This window comes from Neolamprologus multifasciatus, chromosome 15, assembly GCF_963576455.1.
Source record: "Neolamprologus multifasciatus chromosome 15, fNeoMul1.2, whole genome shotgun sequence".
Lineage (NCBI taxonomy): Eukaryota > Metazoa > Chordata > Actinopteri > Cichliformes > Cichlidae > Neolamprologus > Neolamprologus multifasciatus.
The window spans coordinates 17427083-17444997 of NC_140453.1; the positions used below are offsets into that span (position 1 = coordinate 17427083).

Sequence of the window (17915 nt, forward strand, 5' to 3'; positions counted from 1 at the left end):
GATGAGCTCTTGGATTAATTTTGGTAGGTGGGCCACTCCTGGCAAGTTTTATCCATTTGTGGATAATGCCTCTCTAGCCATGGTTCGCTGGAGTCCCAAAGCCTTAGAAATGGCTTTGAAACCCCTTCTAGACTGATAGATGTCAGTGACTTTGTTTCTTAGTTTCTTTAGATTGTGACAGGATGTGTTGCATTTTCAGATCTTTAACTCTACTTCGCTTTGTGAGTCTGTTTAAGTGATTTCTTGAATCAACAGGCCTGATAGGGAAATTAAACTTTGCTTTCTACAATACAAAACCAAAAAAAGTAGTTAATCACATTTAATTTGAGATCTAACAAAGGGTGCAATTACTATTTCGTACAGAGCCAGATATATTTTGATAGCTTTTTTTCCACATTTAAGTGTGACAAAGATGCAAAAAAAATACTAAATCAGGAAGGGAGAAAATACTTTTTCACAACATTGTAAATTATGTTTATACAGGCAAACAGAGCACTGACCTTGGAGGCCCTAAAGCAGAAAGCAGTGGCCGTGGTGTCAGACTTCACTCTGTCCTGCAGAACCAGTCCACGGTCTTCAGTCAGAGCAAGATAATGGCCAGTAGAGAGATGGCGTAGTCTAAAGGGCTGGCCCCACCGGATGTGGCTACCACTCCAGCTAAACACAGAGAACTGGTGTCACAAGCTTTGAGTGCAACATTGCCCTGAAATTTCTAGACTTGGTCATCTGTGATTGTTTTCACAGCATAAGGAGAGTCAGGCTTGGAAAATGCTTTTTCTCACATGCAGCACACATCAGGAGGTGGACTGTTTGCATTAGGTGAAGCTTGCTGAATATAGCCTCCAGGCTAGTAGTGAATTCACCCACCCACATGTGTTCATTCTCACATCCACCTCCATTGAGTAATCTCCAGAAAAAAAAAAACTTTCTCAGCATTTTCTATTTTTTCCCCACCTTGGAACCAACGGGGGGTTAATTTGATTATTTTGTTGCAATAACAGGTAACAGGTACTCTAAATTGAGACTGTCGACATAATTTAATATTTGAAAAGTAGTTTTTAAATTATTTTTGCCAGGTTTTCTTTATAGAAGAAAAAAAAACACTCCACTATATTAACACAGACTCTGCAGGCACAATATTTAGTGCTCTAGACAACTGAGTTATCCACATAAATTGCCCAAACTATTCTGCATGTTACACTGCAAATACAAAGCTGACTTCATTCTAAGAAATTAATATCGCACCAGTAATGAAAGAATTTACCATATTTCCCTTCTTCCTATTTAAAAGAATGTTCAAATGCATGTAAAAAACAACCTTGAATCGCACTACCAACTAAAATGATTTCACATATCAACTTCAGAGCAGCTCCAGTTTCTCTCTACAGATGATGCAATTTGGGAAACATTGTTCACAATTCTCCCTTAAGTCAAAAGTAGAGACATGAGCCTTAATAGTCGCACCTGTGGCACTTTGAAAGTGTACTGAGTCTGACAGGAATTCCCAGTGAGAGCTGGCAGCCGATGTAACTGGTGAGAAATAGCGTGGGTGGCCAGTTAAAGGAAAATGTGAGAGAAAGGGGGACGGTGATAGAAGAGAGGTAGTTCAAAGCGGGTGGTAAACAGAGCCTCGAATTCTGGAAACTCTGCCAGTTAATTGGTACTGACAGCTCGGAGAAGAGATAGATGAAGTTTATATATAACCTGGGAACCTATAGCCTCCCACAATTTCTTTGTATTTTGTTAAATAAAGGGAAATATTTGCAGTCATTTATTGAAACCTAAGGAAACCTAAATAGGAATATAGTATATAATGCAAAAACAGAGTTTGCACTACACTGATGCCCCCCCTCCCACACTGCTTCAAAAATGTTAAGATCTAGGCTCAGGGGAGGCCAGTCCATGTGTGTTTGTGCGTCTTTAATCCAGGTATGCTTTTCCTACATTGACAGTGTGTTTGGCATTATAGTCATGCTGCCAATCCAATGCTTTCCAGATGGTACTGTACATTTCTGCATTCATAATTCCATTAATTTTGACAAGATCCCCAAAACAACTGGCTGAAATGCAAACTCTAAACCATGACAAAACCTCCGCTATGGCTACACATGGCTGTAGAGGCACACTTTGTACCTCTCTCTTGACCATAACTGACGACAAATTGAACTAAAAATACAAAATTTGGAATAATCACCCCTTAAGACATTCTGTTACTGATTGTTATTCTAATTATTGTGTAATTTGGCAAAGTAATTTCTCCCCATTTCCATCATTAAGAATGTCTTTGTGACAGCTGCCTTTCCACTGAGACCATTTGTGAAGAACCTTTAGTGAACAGTAGAAGGATTAACTGAAAAGCCGTATTGATTTTAAATCCTGTGTTCCCTGTTTGTGTCCAGTTACTTAAGGACATAACTTTCAGATACTGTTTAATTACAGTAGGTAATTTTTTTAGGCCGACCACTTCTCACCTCATCCAGTTTAGATAATAATATGTATTTTTTTCATGTTCTTTTATATCCCACTCAAATAAAACAATCCCTTTGTGTAATTTCTGAGAGAAACGTATCATATTATTTATTTTATTTGTGTTTTTGAGTCAGATATTACCTGATCCTCAGTGGCTCCACTCTCCACAGTGAACGGGCCCTTGATGCTCCCTTGCCAGCCTCATAGTTGACTATCCTAAAAGCAGAAGACACAAATGTGGGCCTCGGTTAAGTGATTTAAGTGACAGAAACAACATGAACAGTCCAACATGGTATGCCTCTGTTAAAGCTAAAAACACCCTCTGTGAACTGGATCCCGAAGGAAATCTGGCTCCAGATTAATTTGTTTTTGGAGACATTTTGATGTTCTCAAGAAAAATATCACAGCGTCTCCATATATACTATTATTCCTGCTTAAACCTCATTGTGCAGGTCAGAAAACAAGAGATTCTTATATTTTATGATAGTGACTCAGGAGGGAGAAAAAAACTGTTGGGCTGAAAGGCTATTTCAGTGCTTCTCAATAAATAACAGCCTTGTAACCCTTCACACAGGATTACAACAGAAAAAGAGTTTGCATTTGAAAAAAAAAAAAAAAGAGGGCTCAGGTGAATTTTCCTCAAAAGAAAAAACACAAAAAAGTGGATTGAAAAGTAAATTTTGAACTCCTCCTATAACTTTAACATATGTGGTAAGTGTAAACTTTTGCAGTATTTCCTCACAGTTTAAGACAAAAAACAAAAAACTTTTTTTCAGTTTTAAAGTGAAGCTTAAAAGTGACAACATTTTTTAGTTTATTAGTTATTATCCTCAAAACTATTTTCCCAATGGTTAGTTTGAAAGATTTAATTAATGAAATTAATTAATGTAATTACTAACCTCTGCTCCTCTTCACTCTTGTCTGCTCCAGGGATTGTCAGGCTCTCATCATGCCCATGACAGAGACGCATCACATGTCCACCAACTAAAAAACCTAAAAGGCAAAAAAAAGTTCCATTTATTCATGAAAAAGAAATCATTTATTCTAATATATGGCTGCTTTGTTTTTCAGACACCATCAGTACATTAAAATGATGACAGGAAATAATACATTTTAAAATTATTAAAAGGTGGACTTTTTTTGAAACATTAACTTAAAATTGTGAGTTTAAATTAAACAGATTTTTTTATTTAGACACACACACACACACACACACCCACACACACCCACACACACACACACACAGTCGTGTTTTTTACATCCTTGTGGGGACATCTAATTGACATAATGCTTTCCTTAGCTGCTTACCCTAACATTAACCATCAAAAATGAATGCCTAAACCTAACCCTAACCTAATTGTAACCCTGACACTAAAAATCACATTTTGAGTCTCCGAAATGTCTTCAAACTTGTGGAGGCGGGGATTTTGTCCCCATAAGGGCCTGTTGGTCCCCACAAGTATAGTAAACTTCCAATTTTTGGTCCCCACAAAGATATGTTAACATGGTTGTTGGGGTTTTTAAGCTTACCTACTGCCATGTTACTTGATGAGCAGGTAGGCTGGACATTCCACAGGGTCTGCATGAAGGAGGCATCCACGTGAAAGTTGCCATTGGAAATAGAGAGATGCTGGAAAAGAGAAACACAGTTACGCAGGGAACCGTTGACCTTGAGTTAACCAGCTGTGTTAGCAGAAGGAAAACGGGGACATACAACACAATTTAGCAACAGTGCACAGACGAGGAAGATGTCCAAGCGCCTGGAGTTGAAAAGAGATTAAAACATGTCGTCCTTCTCATGAGGAGGACATGTTTTAATCTCTTTTATCATTGCAAGCCAAAGGCACTGCTCCATGTGACATGCCCAGATAATGCAATAATTCCTTTGAGCATAAAAAAGAAGGAAAAATAAATACATTTGAAAAACACCTACTCCTGGTAGGTTGCATTCAGATGAAAGTGAAAAGTCGATATGAGTTTAGCTTTAGGCTATACCCAAGTAAGCATTGATGCAAGGATTTCTAACACATACAATACAGGCAAAAGGGTTTAGCAGCTGCCAATGCTCACACCCTAGAACACCATTAGGAAGTCCTTTAATAGTTCCAAAATATATTCTACAACATGAAAACAAGTCTTTACAAAATTCCCTTGAAAACATCATACTATCATACTATAATATGAGCACCAATTGAGTTTTCTTTCATTTGCCTGTATTTGTCCTAGCATGTCATTTAAAAATGTTGGCCATCTTAATCTGTAACAGTAGACATTATGGATTAGCAGAGGTCTATAAATGCCAAGTCAAAACATCTATGCACTGTCTCTCTCAAAAACGATTTTTATTATCCTCACATTTATCCAACAAAATCACCCTGACTTGATAAAAAGACATAAATGCCCCTGTCCTAAATGACAGCAATACATTCACTGTGATGTAATGAATGACAGTAATAATGCAGTGATTGCTTTTGCATTTCTGAGGTGTCCCATTCTTCAATAGCTGAATTTCCGACAAGCTACTGCAGGTACAGGCTTTACAGTATCTTTGCCAGATTTGCTTTAATTGCATATTTTCCTCCCCGAAGGACTGGTATGGCCACTAGAAGAGAGTGCAAGTCACTTTCCCATGCCAAGCACGTCAATGTCCCTCACTTTTGCCATTTCTTGCTCTGCCTCTTCCTCTGTTTCTCCTCAAATCCCCCTCTCCTCTCTTTTCCATGTAAGTTAATTGAGGTCAGGTGTATAGCTCTGCATAGTGGAGACAGCATTAACTCAAAGCTCATCAGTCAGGTGGATGAGTTTCATAAAAAACATTATGAAAAACCTGCATGGGGTTGGAGGGGGGCATGGGAGGGGATTCACAGGTAATCAGATTTCTAGTTCAGATAGCAAAGGAAGGTTTTTTGCGTTTCCCTCCTGAATTGCCTTGTCACTCCAAAGTTGGTGGGAGTAAGACCGGTATCAGCGTTATCCGAGTGCTACGAAACTTTCCAAAGTATCTTTTCAGGCAGACGGTGAACCAAAGCAGATAACTCCAGCTATGTGGGGCAAATAATCTTCAAAACAGAACCACTCTTCTTTGCATACGGAGCATTTGGTCTTTCGAGTTTAGAGGAAGACAAATCACCTCAGATATAAAAAAAGAAAAAAGAAAATACCTGGCAGTAAAATAAGAAAGCTTCCAAAACAACAGCAGAAAATATCTGAATTAAGTGAGATTTGACAAGCAAACCAGACAAAAGAAAGCGAGAGATTATACACAGAGTATCGGAAACACAAGAGTGACTCTGATGTAATCTGACTGTTTGAAGAACAGTACATATTCACGAGAGAAATCTGGATTAAAGCTGAAGGAAGAGCATCTGATTTAATGAAAACTGCTACAATTAATCATCACGTTTAAAAGCTGCATCCTCATTTTTAGTGGGTGGATAAATGATGTCCTTAAGTACTTTGGTGAACTACAGTGTTTTTATAAGAAAAGTTACCAGAAGAATAAATTATGTTTTCTTTTCTGCAAGCTGATAAATGTTGCTTTGAATTAGCAAGCTGCAAATAAAATATACGCCATGTGCTTGTCTATTAATGCATCGTATTTATGGCTTCCTATGATGCTAAATAACTTCCATATCATCACAAGAAGAGGTAGTTTTGCCTAAATTATTGATAAGGTTCAGTCAAGCTACTCCTACAGTTTTACAGGTGGATAAAGTTTAACTGGATTGCAATGTCAGAATTCAATTTAAAAAATGTTTTTATCTCTTATCTAAAACAATGAAACAGAGTCTTAGAGATAAAACTACACAGCTTGTTTGCTTGTGACACTATTTACAAATTTACATTTGGTGGATTATTTCTTTGTTGTAATAATGCTTCTTGGTAATGAATCCTACATGACTGGAAAGACTGTTTATTTCCCCTCAAATGGTCATCATTTGTGGCAGAGGGGTCATTTGGTTTATCATGCATACATTTATCTCAGTCACAGGTGCGCTTCTAATGCCTTCTGCTCTTGTGAAGCTCTTTTAGATGTGACTTACTAGATATCTCTCCGTCGACACACTGACAAGAATCAGGTCGTCTCCAATGCGGACTTTCTCTCCCTCAGATCTCTGCTTGGATGCAGGGTGAATGGTCCACCAGCAGGACTCTCCTATTGACATGAATACACATAAAAATAATATTCAAATAAGTGGCAACAAGTGGAATATAAAGCTTGGGAAAATCTACTGAGCAGTGCAGACACATACATGCCCTTTAAAATCCCTTCTCTCTTTGGTTAGATCCTGTAGAAGCAGTGGAACTGTTTCCATATGATAAATGACCTTATGCTTTAGTTCAAATGTCGAATATAGCTATACTGTGCACACACACACACACACACACACACACGTGGAGTTTGAGTATTTCTCCCAATAATTCAATCTCAAAGTTAAATCAACCTGAAATGATCACTCCCAAAGGCTGAATTCACCTGAAAGCAGTAAAATCTCTGAAGTGCCTAATAGTCATACCATACCTATTGAATCTTCTTGCAGTCCGACATCAAATGACAGCTTGTCTGTCAGAGACCTTGATGTCTTCAAACAGGTCATGTACTGGTGAGTGAAAAATGAACTAATGTTAGGTCAAATGAAACACTAAGACTAGCCATAAGAGGAATTCAGCTCATGTTAAAGTGTCTCATTAAAATACAGGGGTGAATTTAGTGCTAAATAATTAGTATATTAATCAATTAGTAAGGAATTCATTCATTGATTTTCTGTTTGAAGTTATGATTAAATGCTACTGTGCAAAAGTCTCAAGTCAGGTCTTATTTCTTTTTCTTTTTTTTAATATAAAAATGAGAAAATGGGTGCAAACATACTTGGAGATAAATTATATAAAACCAAAACAGAATTTGTCCAATTCTAATAAGCTTGAAAGTCATGGGTACCTTTACACTTCAACTTATCCTAAACTCTCTTAGGCAAGCTTCCGTGCCTTTTCTTCAAGTAGTCTTCAGAAATTCTTCTAGAAGACTGTTGAAGGACATTCAAAGCTTCTCTTTTGATGTTGGCTGTCATTTGTTCTGTTCTCCATTAAGATCCCACACTTCTTCAATTATGTTGAGGTCTGAGCTCTGGGGAAGCCAGTCCATGACTGATAGTGTTCATTTTGCATTAGCAGTTAATGCATGCTTTTCCTCCGCTGGCAATGTGTTTGGGATGTTTGTCATGTTGAAAAATGAAGCAGCTGCCAGTAAAGTGTTTTCCAGATGGCACTGGATGGTCGAGCAAAATCTGATGGGGCTTTCTTTGTTCTTAAGTTGATCAAAGTTGACAAGAACACCCCACTGGATGAAATGTAACCCCAAACTATGGTAAAAACATGTTCTACAAATGGCTTTTGACACTCACTTCTTTTCTGACCTCTTCCAATACATATTAAAACAATACTGTAAAATCCAGAATCATTGCTCCAAGTGTCGGTTCATCTGCTGTAGATTTGTGTTTTGTTTACTCCTGATAAGTTCATCTTCCACTTATCCATATTCCTTAAACTTTTTAAGGACTACACATCATGCAAAGGTATGCCGACTCCTAAGGCAACACCTCTCTTGGTGACCTTAGTGCAAAAAATACCATTTAATTTCTGCCAAACAGTGTTACCGTTGTTTTTTTATTTCATTTATTTTTGATTTAGCAAAAAAAAAAAAGTGTATTTTTCCAACAGGCCATTAGTAACAACGTATGTAAAGATACAATTTAAAATTGGTTCTTTACCAAGTTGTGTTATGTGCAGATGCAAAACTGCTTTTTATGTTGAAATCATACTGTAGGTCATTCTTCTGAAAGTATAAGGTTCAAGGACTGGACTGAAAATGGGTGACAAAGCAGCCAAAGTCAAAAGAAAATATTTGAAAGATCTCCAGAAAGCTTTGAGAACTATTGTTCAAGACCACTATAAAAAAAGACAAAGTCTTTCTTTTTGGAAATGAAATACAAAGAAACAAGTGGTGGCTCAAGACTTTTACAAAGAATCGTGTGAATTGCAGATTATGTTTTTCCAACTTCAGTTCAATCAAAAGCAACTGAAGACTTCACAATCACGTCATGGTTCTAATATTTTTAAACACCAGGGCTTTTTCATTAAAGATTTTTTTAAGTAGATCTAAAAGACATTGTCTAACATAATATTACATTTACATATTAATTGGAGTCTTGTTTACTCATTTTTGGGTTTCTTTTTCATCAAATGGGAACAAATAATATAAAAAAGCAACTGTCATCAATAATGTAACAGACTTTGCTTTTCCCACATGAAGACCAATTATGTTAACTGGTGCATACTTGATAAATAGACCCCATGGTGAGCTAGGAAAATCCTTGTCCCTTTTAACTTTCTGTCATTCTTGCACATTAATACTCACCATGCCACTGAAGGAGTGGCGTAGGAGGATGGCGTGACCGTAGAGCAGGGTCCGGTGTCCACCCCCCTGACCCGCCTGCCAGGAAATAAACAGGTAATAGATTATTATCATATTCCTGACCTCTGAACCCTGACAGGTTAGTATCTCCCACTTTACTTCTGCATCAGTTATTAAAGTGTGAGTGGCTTTACGCTCTGTGCGAGCAAAGCATGGGACGTCCTGGATCAAATATCCTTTACTGAAGATCACCATTCCAAGTGCAAGCGGCAAAGAGAAAAAGAGGAACACACAAAAAACTCCATTCACAGTCAAACAAACACATAGATAGTATCACACCCAGTAGACAACTTGCTCATTCTTGTGACAAACAAGAATAACTGAGGTTTGGTAGCAAAACACCTGAGGAAATGTGAGGAAACAGATGAGCCAAAAAAAAGAAAAAAAAAGAAAAAGTAAAAAAAGAAAAAAAAGAGTGGATCCTTTATCATCATGGTGAATAAAGAAATTGCTTCTTACCTTTTTAATCAACCTCTAGCAGCAGAATAAAAACAAAAAAGAAGATGACCATAAGCAGCAATAACTAACCCAGGTCTGCACAAGCAAGGTTCTGGCATTCATGGAGTCAGCTCACATTTAAATGAATTAATTAAATCAAACTCAAAGATTCATATGTACACGCACGAGAAGGTTCTTGTTAATTTCTAAAGGTTCTGCTTTAATGTAATTAGCAAATTTGGCCTTAAACTGCAAAATGTTAACACAGTTTAGCTCACACGTGTATTGAAAGTCCTATTATCAGAGCTGTGAAGAGACACTTTCTTCTCACCTACAGTACATTTAGAGTATCCACTCGGATTGAACATTTCTTTAAAGTTTAAGCAATGATTAGGCCCTGCATCCACTTAAGCAATGCATAGAGGTTCTCCTCTAGTCTAGTTGTCAACATTAATTTGTATTTAAGGGTAGGTTTACATTCAAATTAACTTAAAGGGAACTCCCAATGGTGCCCTGAATACGACCCTTAGCTAATTCTCATTTGGCTTCAAAGTCTCACCCAGATAGCTTGAATAAGTGAGACGAAAAAGGAAATGGAAGGTTCGATCAAAAGAAAAAAAAAAGGGGGGGGAGGGGGGGGGGGGGAGAGTATCCAGCAACAGCTGGGAGGGGGGTATCGAGAGAGAGCCAGCCTGTATTTCAGGCCTGCTGTCATGCTGACACATCACTGCCAGGAACTGTGACCTTTGGTGTGGTGCCCCTCCTGTGTATAAGCACTGTATCATGAATAGCTACTACTGTTTTATGAAATTTGCTAGACAGTATTTTGTCTCGCTTACTTTGTCTCGTATTTTGTTGCAAAAGGATAAAGGGTGTGCGTGCTGTATACTTATGGATAGTTGTGGTGATTTGAAGTATTTTTCTTCTAGTCAGAGATGGAAATAAAGAGGTAAAAACTGACAATGAATTGTTCATACTACCATTTATTGTCTCTGAATCTAAAGACTGCCGTGCTGTTGCAGTGAGCAACATATTTCATGATTTTGAACTAATGTGGAAATAACTCTATGGAGTAACGCCAACAGTTACTGTCACCTCTGCAGAAATCACTTCCTGGTAAGTAAAGGTAGCGTAATTTAATCATTTGTGTTTTATAGAATTGATGACTAAAACAAGTTTAATAAATCTTCGGTAAATATTTTTCTTCTCACTCCAATCTAATTTCTGAAAATGGTACAGAATAAGTCTAATTCATTCACACAAAATCGCCCATACTTCTTATAACTATATATAATATAAAAGAAAAGCAGGCCCCCTTAATTCTGAAGTTTTACTCATCAGGGCATTAAAAAACAAAACAAAACAAACAAACAAATCTGAGCCATACCGGTTTCGGGTATGAAGCCAAAATGCTAAAGTAAGAGGTGAAAAGCACATCCCATGTTTCAGTATCTTGTAGTAATCAATTTATATATGAGTTTCAGTGTCCTACGTTGTTGTGGACGAACTTTGGCTCACTTTTCTTTACGATGTTGCTTCAGGTCATTGAGGTTTGTGGGAATTTGTTTATTTGTAGTTTTCTTAACATCAGCATTTCAGTGGGTTTGAGGTCTGGACGTTGCTGCCGTCTTCCTGTGTCATGACCCAATTATAGCAAACCTTTAGCTCTCAAACAGACATTCTCATATTTTACTCTACCAAACCTTTGGTAAACAGAGGACTTCATGGTTGACTTTCTTACTGCAAGGTGCCCAGGTCCTGTGACTGAAAAACAAGCCGAGATCATCACCGCTCCACCGCCATGCCTGACAGTTGGTATGAGGTGTTTTTGCTGTGCATTATGACCGAAAGGACAAGCCAAAGGACAATGTCCCAGATGCCTAGTGGTTTGTTCAGATTCAACCTTGCAAACCTAAAGGGTGCTGCCATGTTTTCTTTTCTCCTGGCAACCCCTCTAAACACGCCATACTTGTTCAGTCTTTTTCTAATTGCCACATCATCGATTTTAACATGCTAACTGAGACTTGTAGAGTTTGCACAGTTTGACCTCGGGTTGACTTTGCTGAAATGTCCTTTCCTGGTTATAAGCATATGTTAAAATCCAGACCAGCAAACTATCAGAACTTCTTCTTTTACAGAGCTGGTCAAACTTGCTGAAGATCAGTTAATATGCTGTATTTGATTAGCAGTACCTGGCTGTTACTGCTTCCATAGGAATTAAAAGGGTAAGTAAGCATGAACTAAGTTCTTTTTGTTTTGTGTTTTTTTAAGAACAGGCTTGCATTAAATCCTGTAAACCTGCCTTTCTGACCAATGACCAGCTTCTGCAACACATACTACAAGGATTTCATTTTCTACCATGCTTACTTTTTTGCTGGACACTCATCAATTATTGACCAACTATACCTCACCTAATACCTAGAGTAGCTAAGATAATCCCCACAAATATATTCTTGCTTGCATTTAAAAATGTGATGTGTATGTACAATTGCCAATACTCATTTACAATTACAAGAATTAATCACTGTCCATTTCTTTCCAAGGCTTGCTGTAAAGCTTCTGAAGGTTTTATAGCAAACTGTGACTAATGGATCTTCCTAAATGTACAGTTAATATCTGATCTCATATGGAATGGCCTGAGGATGGGAAAAAGCAAAGTAATCAATTTCCCAAGGAGGAGGGAAAAAAAGATTCAGCCCAGTCTAATTTGCTATGTACCACCTGATACATTGACTTTCATGTACATATTTAATGTGCTGTCCTTCGAATTACTGGATAACATACAGCTTAATTTGCTTTGCATTAACTTAATAAAATCACATTAAAATATCATATGCATTGTGATGTGCAGTGTTTGACATGTAGTTAATAATAATAATAATAACAAAAAATAATAATGAAAACATTCATCCAGTAATCTGATCCCAAGCATTAAAAGTGCACTGAATAATCCTCAACAGCTGTGCATGTGAAAACTCTGAAATCAAAACTGATTTCAGGACATTTCCTCTTGTCAGTACTCTTAAAATCAATTGATGTTAGAGACCAAACCCAGAGAAAACAGAGAAGCACACCGAGACCACAAAGCGAATTTCCTGCCAAAATGTGGGTTTTCTAAATTAAACTAATTAATGACCAAGGATACCACTTGTAAGCTACATTTATGATATGTAGCAGAGATATTTCAAGTTGTAAATCAAGGCTTGAATTTAGTCCATGAAAAAACAAACGGGGATAATAAATACTTGAGCAAACGATTAGCAGACTTTTAAGCGCTTACACACAAGGTATACAGGCAAAGAGATTTTACTCATGAGCACAGTTTGACAGTACTAATGGATGTCTATTTCTAGACTACCATAAGAGCTCTGAGACAAGTTAATCAATTGTCTCTACACTAGTCTGACGACTGATGAGGAAAAAGCCTCACCCCCCCCCCCCCCCCCCCCAAAAAAAAAGTGTCCTTTTAATTCTATTAATTGAAAATTCAGTGAGGTGGTAACTTTAAATGTACCACCAGTAGCATAATAATGGTGGTATAAAATATGCTACCTGTCTTCTAGTTACATACATGACAAATAAAGCTTTCAAGACAGTCAAGAAATAGACGTTTCTTTAAGTGAAAGCACTTAAAGTTTCAGCCATTTAACTGCCAGTAAGTAACTCTGTCATGCACGCTGACAACATGATGGATGAACAAACTGATGGACCTACCCATTTTTCATGGTCAGCGCTCTAGTAACACACAAATACAAATAAAAAGAATGTGTTATCGGGATGTATGGCAGTCAATTACACAAAGTTGAGAGCAAAAATTTGGAGAATTATAGTGGTGCGAGGAGGTACAGCGATTTATTAGCCTTGCTACCAGAGAGTTTGTATTCTAGCCAACATCATGTTGTCTTGCCAAACAAGGCCAGCCAACAATGCTGCACTGTTGAGCACAAAACAATCTGCTACCCAGGCTAATAACAATGCAGTGCTGATTTTCCAGTGAGGGGAACCAAGTGGTTTACAAACTAAGACACTTAGGCCTCTGACACAGATGCTTCCCTATGCTGTGCAGAGCAACTGAGCACTTGGGCTATTTTGCATTAGTATTGTAAGCTTTTGTACTCAGCTTGTCTTACAAATAACCGTGATGCCCAGTAGTGGTCGGGTTCCTATAATTGCCACAGTTGTACTGCACAATGATTCATGCTACCATCGCTCATCTCTATTCCTACAGTACCAGTGGTCTATCCAAAGTTTCACCTCATAATAATAACTGAATGCGTCACCTGAGGAATGCTTTCTAACTAAGAACAGACCATGTGTACTGAGTAGGAACAGTGACTAAAAAAATACAAACAATTACACAAGCACAACATTTTTTTGTATGTGGGTGTTTGTCCAAATTTAAATACCAGAGCACTGTTTTCTCTTTGTTTTTCCCAGAAGAAATTTAGAGTAAACAAGGGTGTATCAAGCGCTACCCATCGCCTGACCTCGCTTTATTAAATCTATAATGTGTGCTAGAAGTGCTGGGTGATGAGATTAAATGAAACATGAAATGGCTCTCTTAGAGCACAGCAGCATGAGTGAATATGGACATTGACTGGTTTACAAACCACATCCAGCCCACTGGAGGGCTTGCGTGTTATCGATGACACCCCCATGGCACTACAGAGAATCTGCCATATCCAATATTACTTACCTGCTCTAATAAACATGTCATGTAAGCTGGTGCAGTGACGGGAGGGAGAGGCTCACACTGTCGTGTAAATCAAGAGAGGATGTGGTGGATGCAGCAGTGCACTCAGAGATAATTTCCCCCCTTTCTTTCACCCTCAGTGACCTTTATTTATCTCTTATCAGGAATGTATTACAGAGAATGAAGGGAGACAGGTTCTGCTTAGAATTCAATTACAGTTCTCAGTGTTAAAATAGTTCAGAGCATTGCTAGGTCTGGTCTGGTCTAAATGCTACTGGGATTTGATTGAAGCTACTTATTGATTTCAAATGCTCAAGTTTCAAATATAGACACAGTTACTCAGGAATTGTCATTAACAAATAAACCTTTTTCAGTTTGGACTGACATTTCAGGCAGCTGTGTTTGATGTCATGGTTAAAGTAAGCTTATTTCCCCCCATTCATACTACTCTGTTCTAAACTATGTTCTCATAGTTTTACACTTTAAACTTTTCCCATAAGGAACTAAAAGCTGACCAGCTGAAAGAAAAAAAAAGCTTCAATCAAAGCAAGTAAAAATATATATATACATACACATTTTAATTTGAACCCCTCAGACACAACCAGACAACAAAAAAGATGTAATGACCCAAATGGGACAGTTACTTGCGTCATGTTCCTTTGTGTGCTGATGTTAATTATAATAATTATTATTATTAATACGCAGCCATAAAACAAATATCCAGGTAGCTTTCACAAACATGGAGTTCTGTTAGTTTAGTTGGTCAGATCAGGTTCTGTTATGACTATTAATGTCTGTCATTGACCAGCTGGATTTTCATTTGATGTTCAAAATCAGCCTTTAAATGGGTGTAAAGGTTGGAATTAGCCTTGACTGGGAGGCCTGCAAAAAAATTCCAGTGTTTGAAGTGAGAAGCCCCTTGAAGTAGATTTCATTTATTTATATTTCCAGTACTTTGACTGCTCTGACTGTGAGGGCCAGCTAAAGTTGATTAGCTATAAATAACAATAAGGTAAATTGTGTTAGCTTGAAAAGGGAATGAAGAATATTGTTAATTTACACTGATATTATGCCTTATTAAATACCAAGACGTTTACTGTTAAGAAAAGAAAAAAAAGCTCAAGCCCATCTTACAGCAGACTATTAATGATAGATTACAGACTGATTAATTTTGGTTTGTGTGCATGAATGTGTTTGTCTTGCAAGCATTTGAGTGTGTTTGTATGCATTAGATAGAGAACAAGGGGACATCAGTGGGGAGGAGGAATGTACTCACCCCTTCGCTGTTCTGCCCAGTGTTAGCCAGCATCTCCTGCAGGGCTCGCACAGACAGTGACTGCTCCAGCACAAAGTTACAGACACAAAGGTCTGGAGGAACATACTGCATGACAGAGTAAAAGAAAAAAAATTAGCGTGCAGGGAATGAGGAAAGGACAAAAGCTCAGGAGGAACAAAATCAAAGTTGAAGAATGTAGGTATTTTGAGCAAAATCAGACTCTTCTCAGTACATAAATAAAATAAATAAATAAAAATGTGCACAAAATTTACCCTCCTAGAATTTCCTTTCATGTCATCTGCAGGGCCTCTGCACCCAGCTTCCCTAATCTGGAGTACTTTTTTCCAGAGATGAAAATAGGTTGATATAAAAAGAACTTGAGACTCAAAAGTTCAGAGACACAACCTTTGAAGAAACCTCGTACTGACTGTGAAACTTATTCTATAAATGTATTTAATGATTCGGATGATGTGCACCATCCAAACAAACCGCTGGCCTACATAAATGTCACAGTGTGACTTAATCCAGACCTTCCCAAAGTGTGTGACAAACAGTATCCCACATTCTTGATTTGTAGTTCACAAACACTTGTTGTAATGACTAACTACTCCTGACATTTTGGAGATGTTAGCTCTTTATACAGTAAAGTTACAGTGGGATACAAATAATATCAGGCTGATCCTGCCACGATTTGTTCCCCCGGTTCAAATCACGGACAAACAGTATCCAACAGTTGTTTATGTTTTTGAACCCATTTTGCAGAGGGATTTTTTGAAAAATGTATTGATAGTAATGTTGAACATTATTACACAGGAAAAAAAACAACTACATGTAAAATAATTACACCGTGATGCCTCTGCCTTTCTAAATGGAGGGACAGTAACTGCATGTGTATGTACGTGTAAAACCTGCAGATAGTCAGATTAACAGTATTTTGTCTCTATCTGCCATTCTGCAATTCATCTCATGTAAACAATAACGTGCACACAGCGTGACGTGAAAAAACCTTTGAAGTTGCATGACGAACTCTGTATTCCTCGTCCACACAAACGCAAAAAATGAGTTTTAAAAAAAATCTCCGTTCTCGGTGATTCAAAACGCCGTTTACGTGTGGACAAAACAGCTGCGTTTTCAAAAATACCCGTGTAGGTGTGGACATAGCGTAAAAGAGTTAGTAGTTTATTTTCTTACTACCTGTAATTTATTGCAGATTACTTGTATTTGCTTAATTGTTTACTAAATGTTTGAGGTGTGAAATAAACTGCAATGAAGCAAAATATGGGTGTGTGTGGTTGGAGGATGTGTTCATGCGTGCTCGCGGGCGACAGGGGGCGTGAACATTTTTATTGTAAAACAAGGGGGGCCCTGCAAAAAAAGTTTGGGAACCACTGCTTTAATCCAAAACCAGCAACTAAATATGGACAAAAATACATATGATACTGGTTAAATAGCATAGGGACATTGAAATTACATTTGTGTATTCAATTTTAGATACAAATTTTTAACATGCGGTGTTAATATGTATGTTAACATTACTTTGAGCTGAAATATACTGGTTTATTTAAGCACATGTGATCAACATTGCAAATGGTTACTAAATTAGTTGCAAGCCCTTATCTTAGACCAAATCAAGTGAAATATATGAACTCCTGGCACTCATAAATAATTCTAATAACTCACATCTTCTTTGCCATCCTGGGATTATGAGGAACTGTGCAGCCTGGAGCTACAATGACCAGTTATTAGTCTAGCTAGACCTTATTCCTCAGGGCTCAGGGTTGTTTGACTCTGTTGTAATAGGCATCAGATTTGGCTTTTAGAGTGAAGAGCACATTTGCTATGCTTCAGTTCATTTAGTAATAACTGCCTTCTATAAATTATTCAGTGATGAAAGTTCTTCAACAACAGGGCGCTATGTGGTCCTGGGATGATTGTGAAAAAAATACAAAGTTTATTCAAAACTTTCATAGGGATAGTCTTTGAGAACAAAAGAAGACATTAAAAGTTATATAATATATACTGCAAATTACTTGTAGCTCAAAAGCCGTACTAAAGCTGGCCCATTTGTTAGCATCTGTTTGTCAAAGTAAAAAAATATATATATACTTTGTGATTTGCTAGATGGCACTGTTGATTAACATTACACTGGCCACAAGACATGTTAGACAGTAAGTACACAAACAAAATAGCTCTAAGTCCGTGTCTCCCAGATTTATTTCCATTTCATAACAGTCACCTTCACCTAACATGACTATCATATATCATGTCCATCTCTTTCCAGCAAAGAAGATTACAAGCAGTGATTTAAGGTACTGGGTGATTGCCCTTAGTGAGTAACACAACCGTCTGACCCTCGACCCCTGCAGTGAGGTGAGAAATGTGAGCAGAGGGGAGGGCTGCTGGGTGATAATGAGGATGGGGCTACCATGCAACTTAACACAAACATGCACAAGAACATCTAAAGCCACAGGGTGTCTGTGTATGCAACCGTCTCACTGCGTCCCAAAACCAACAACCTGCACACCATTGCTGTCCACTCAGATATTTATGGTTTTCTTTACCTTCAT

At 37.7% G+C, this 17915-nt stretch overlaps 1 protein-coding gene across 9 annotated transcripts in view; it reads right to left on the minus strand.

Annotated features, from left to right (window-relative positions):
* The window catches only part of ryr3 (ryanodine receptor 3), a 112146-nt gene that overhangs the window by 74126 nt on the left and 20105 nt on the right, over positions 1-17915 (minus strand). For 4 of the 9 annotated variants that reach the window (XM_085133557.1, XM_085133558.1, XM_085133555.1 and 1 more), the window contains exons 3-10: positions 15349-15453; positions 8885-8959; positions 6992-7070; positions 6513-6625; positions 4000-4099; positions 3369-3462; positions 2611-2685; positions 501-657 (exon numbers count right to left, since the gene is read on the minus strand). In XM_085133557.1, coding sequence (XP_084989683.1) covers positions 501-657; positions 2611-2685; positions 3369-3462; positions 4000-4099; positions 6513-6625; positions 6992-7070; positions 8885-8959; positions 15349-15453 — 798 coding nt within the window. Of the gene's footprint in view, positions 1-500; positions 658-2610; positions 2686-3368; positions 3463-3999; positions 4100-6512; positions 6626-6991; positions 7071-8884; positions 8960-9400; positions 9416-13093; positions 13115-15348; positions 15454-17915 lie in introns of all 9 variants that reach the window. The other 5 variants (XM_085133554.1, XM_085133550.1, XM_085133552.1 and 2 more) reach the window with 2 other exon arrangements.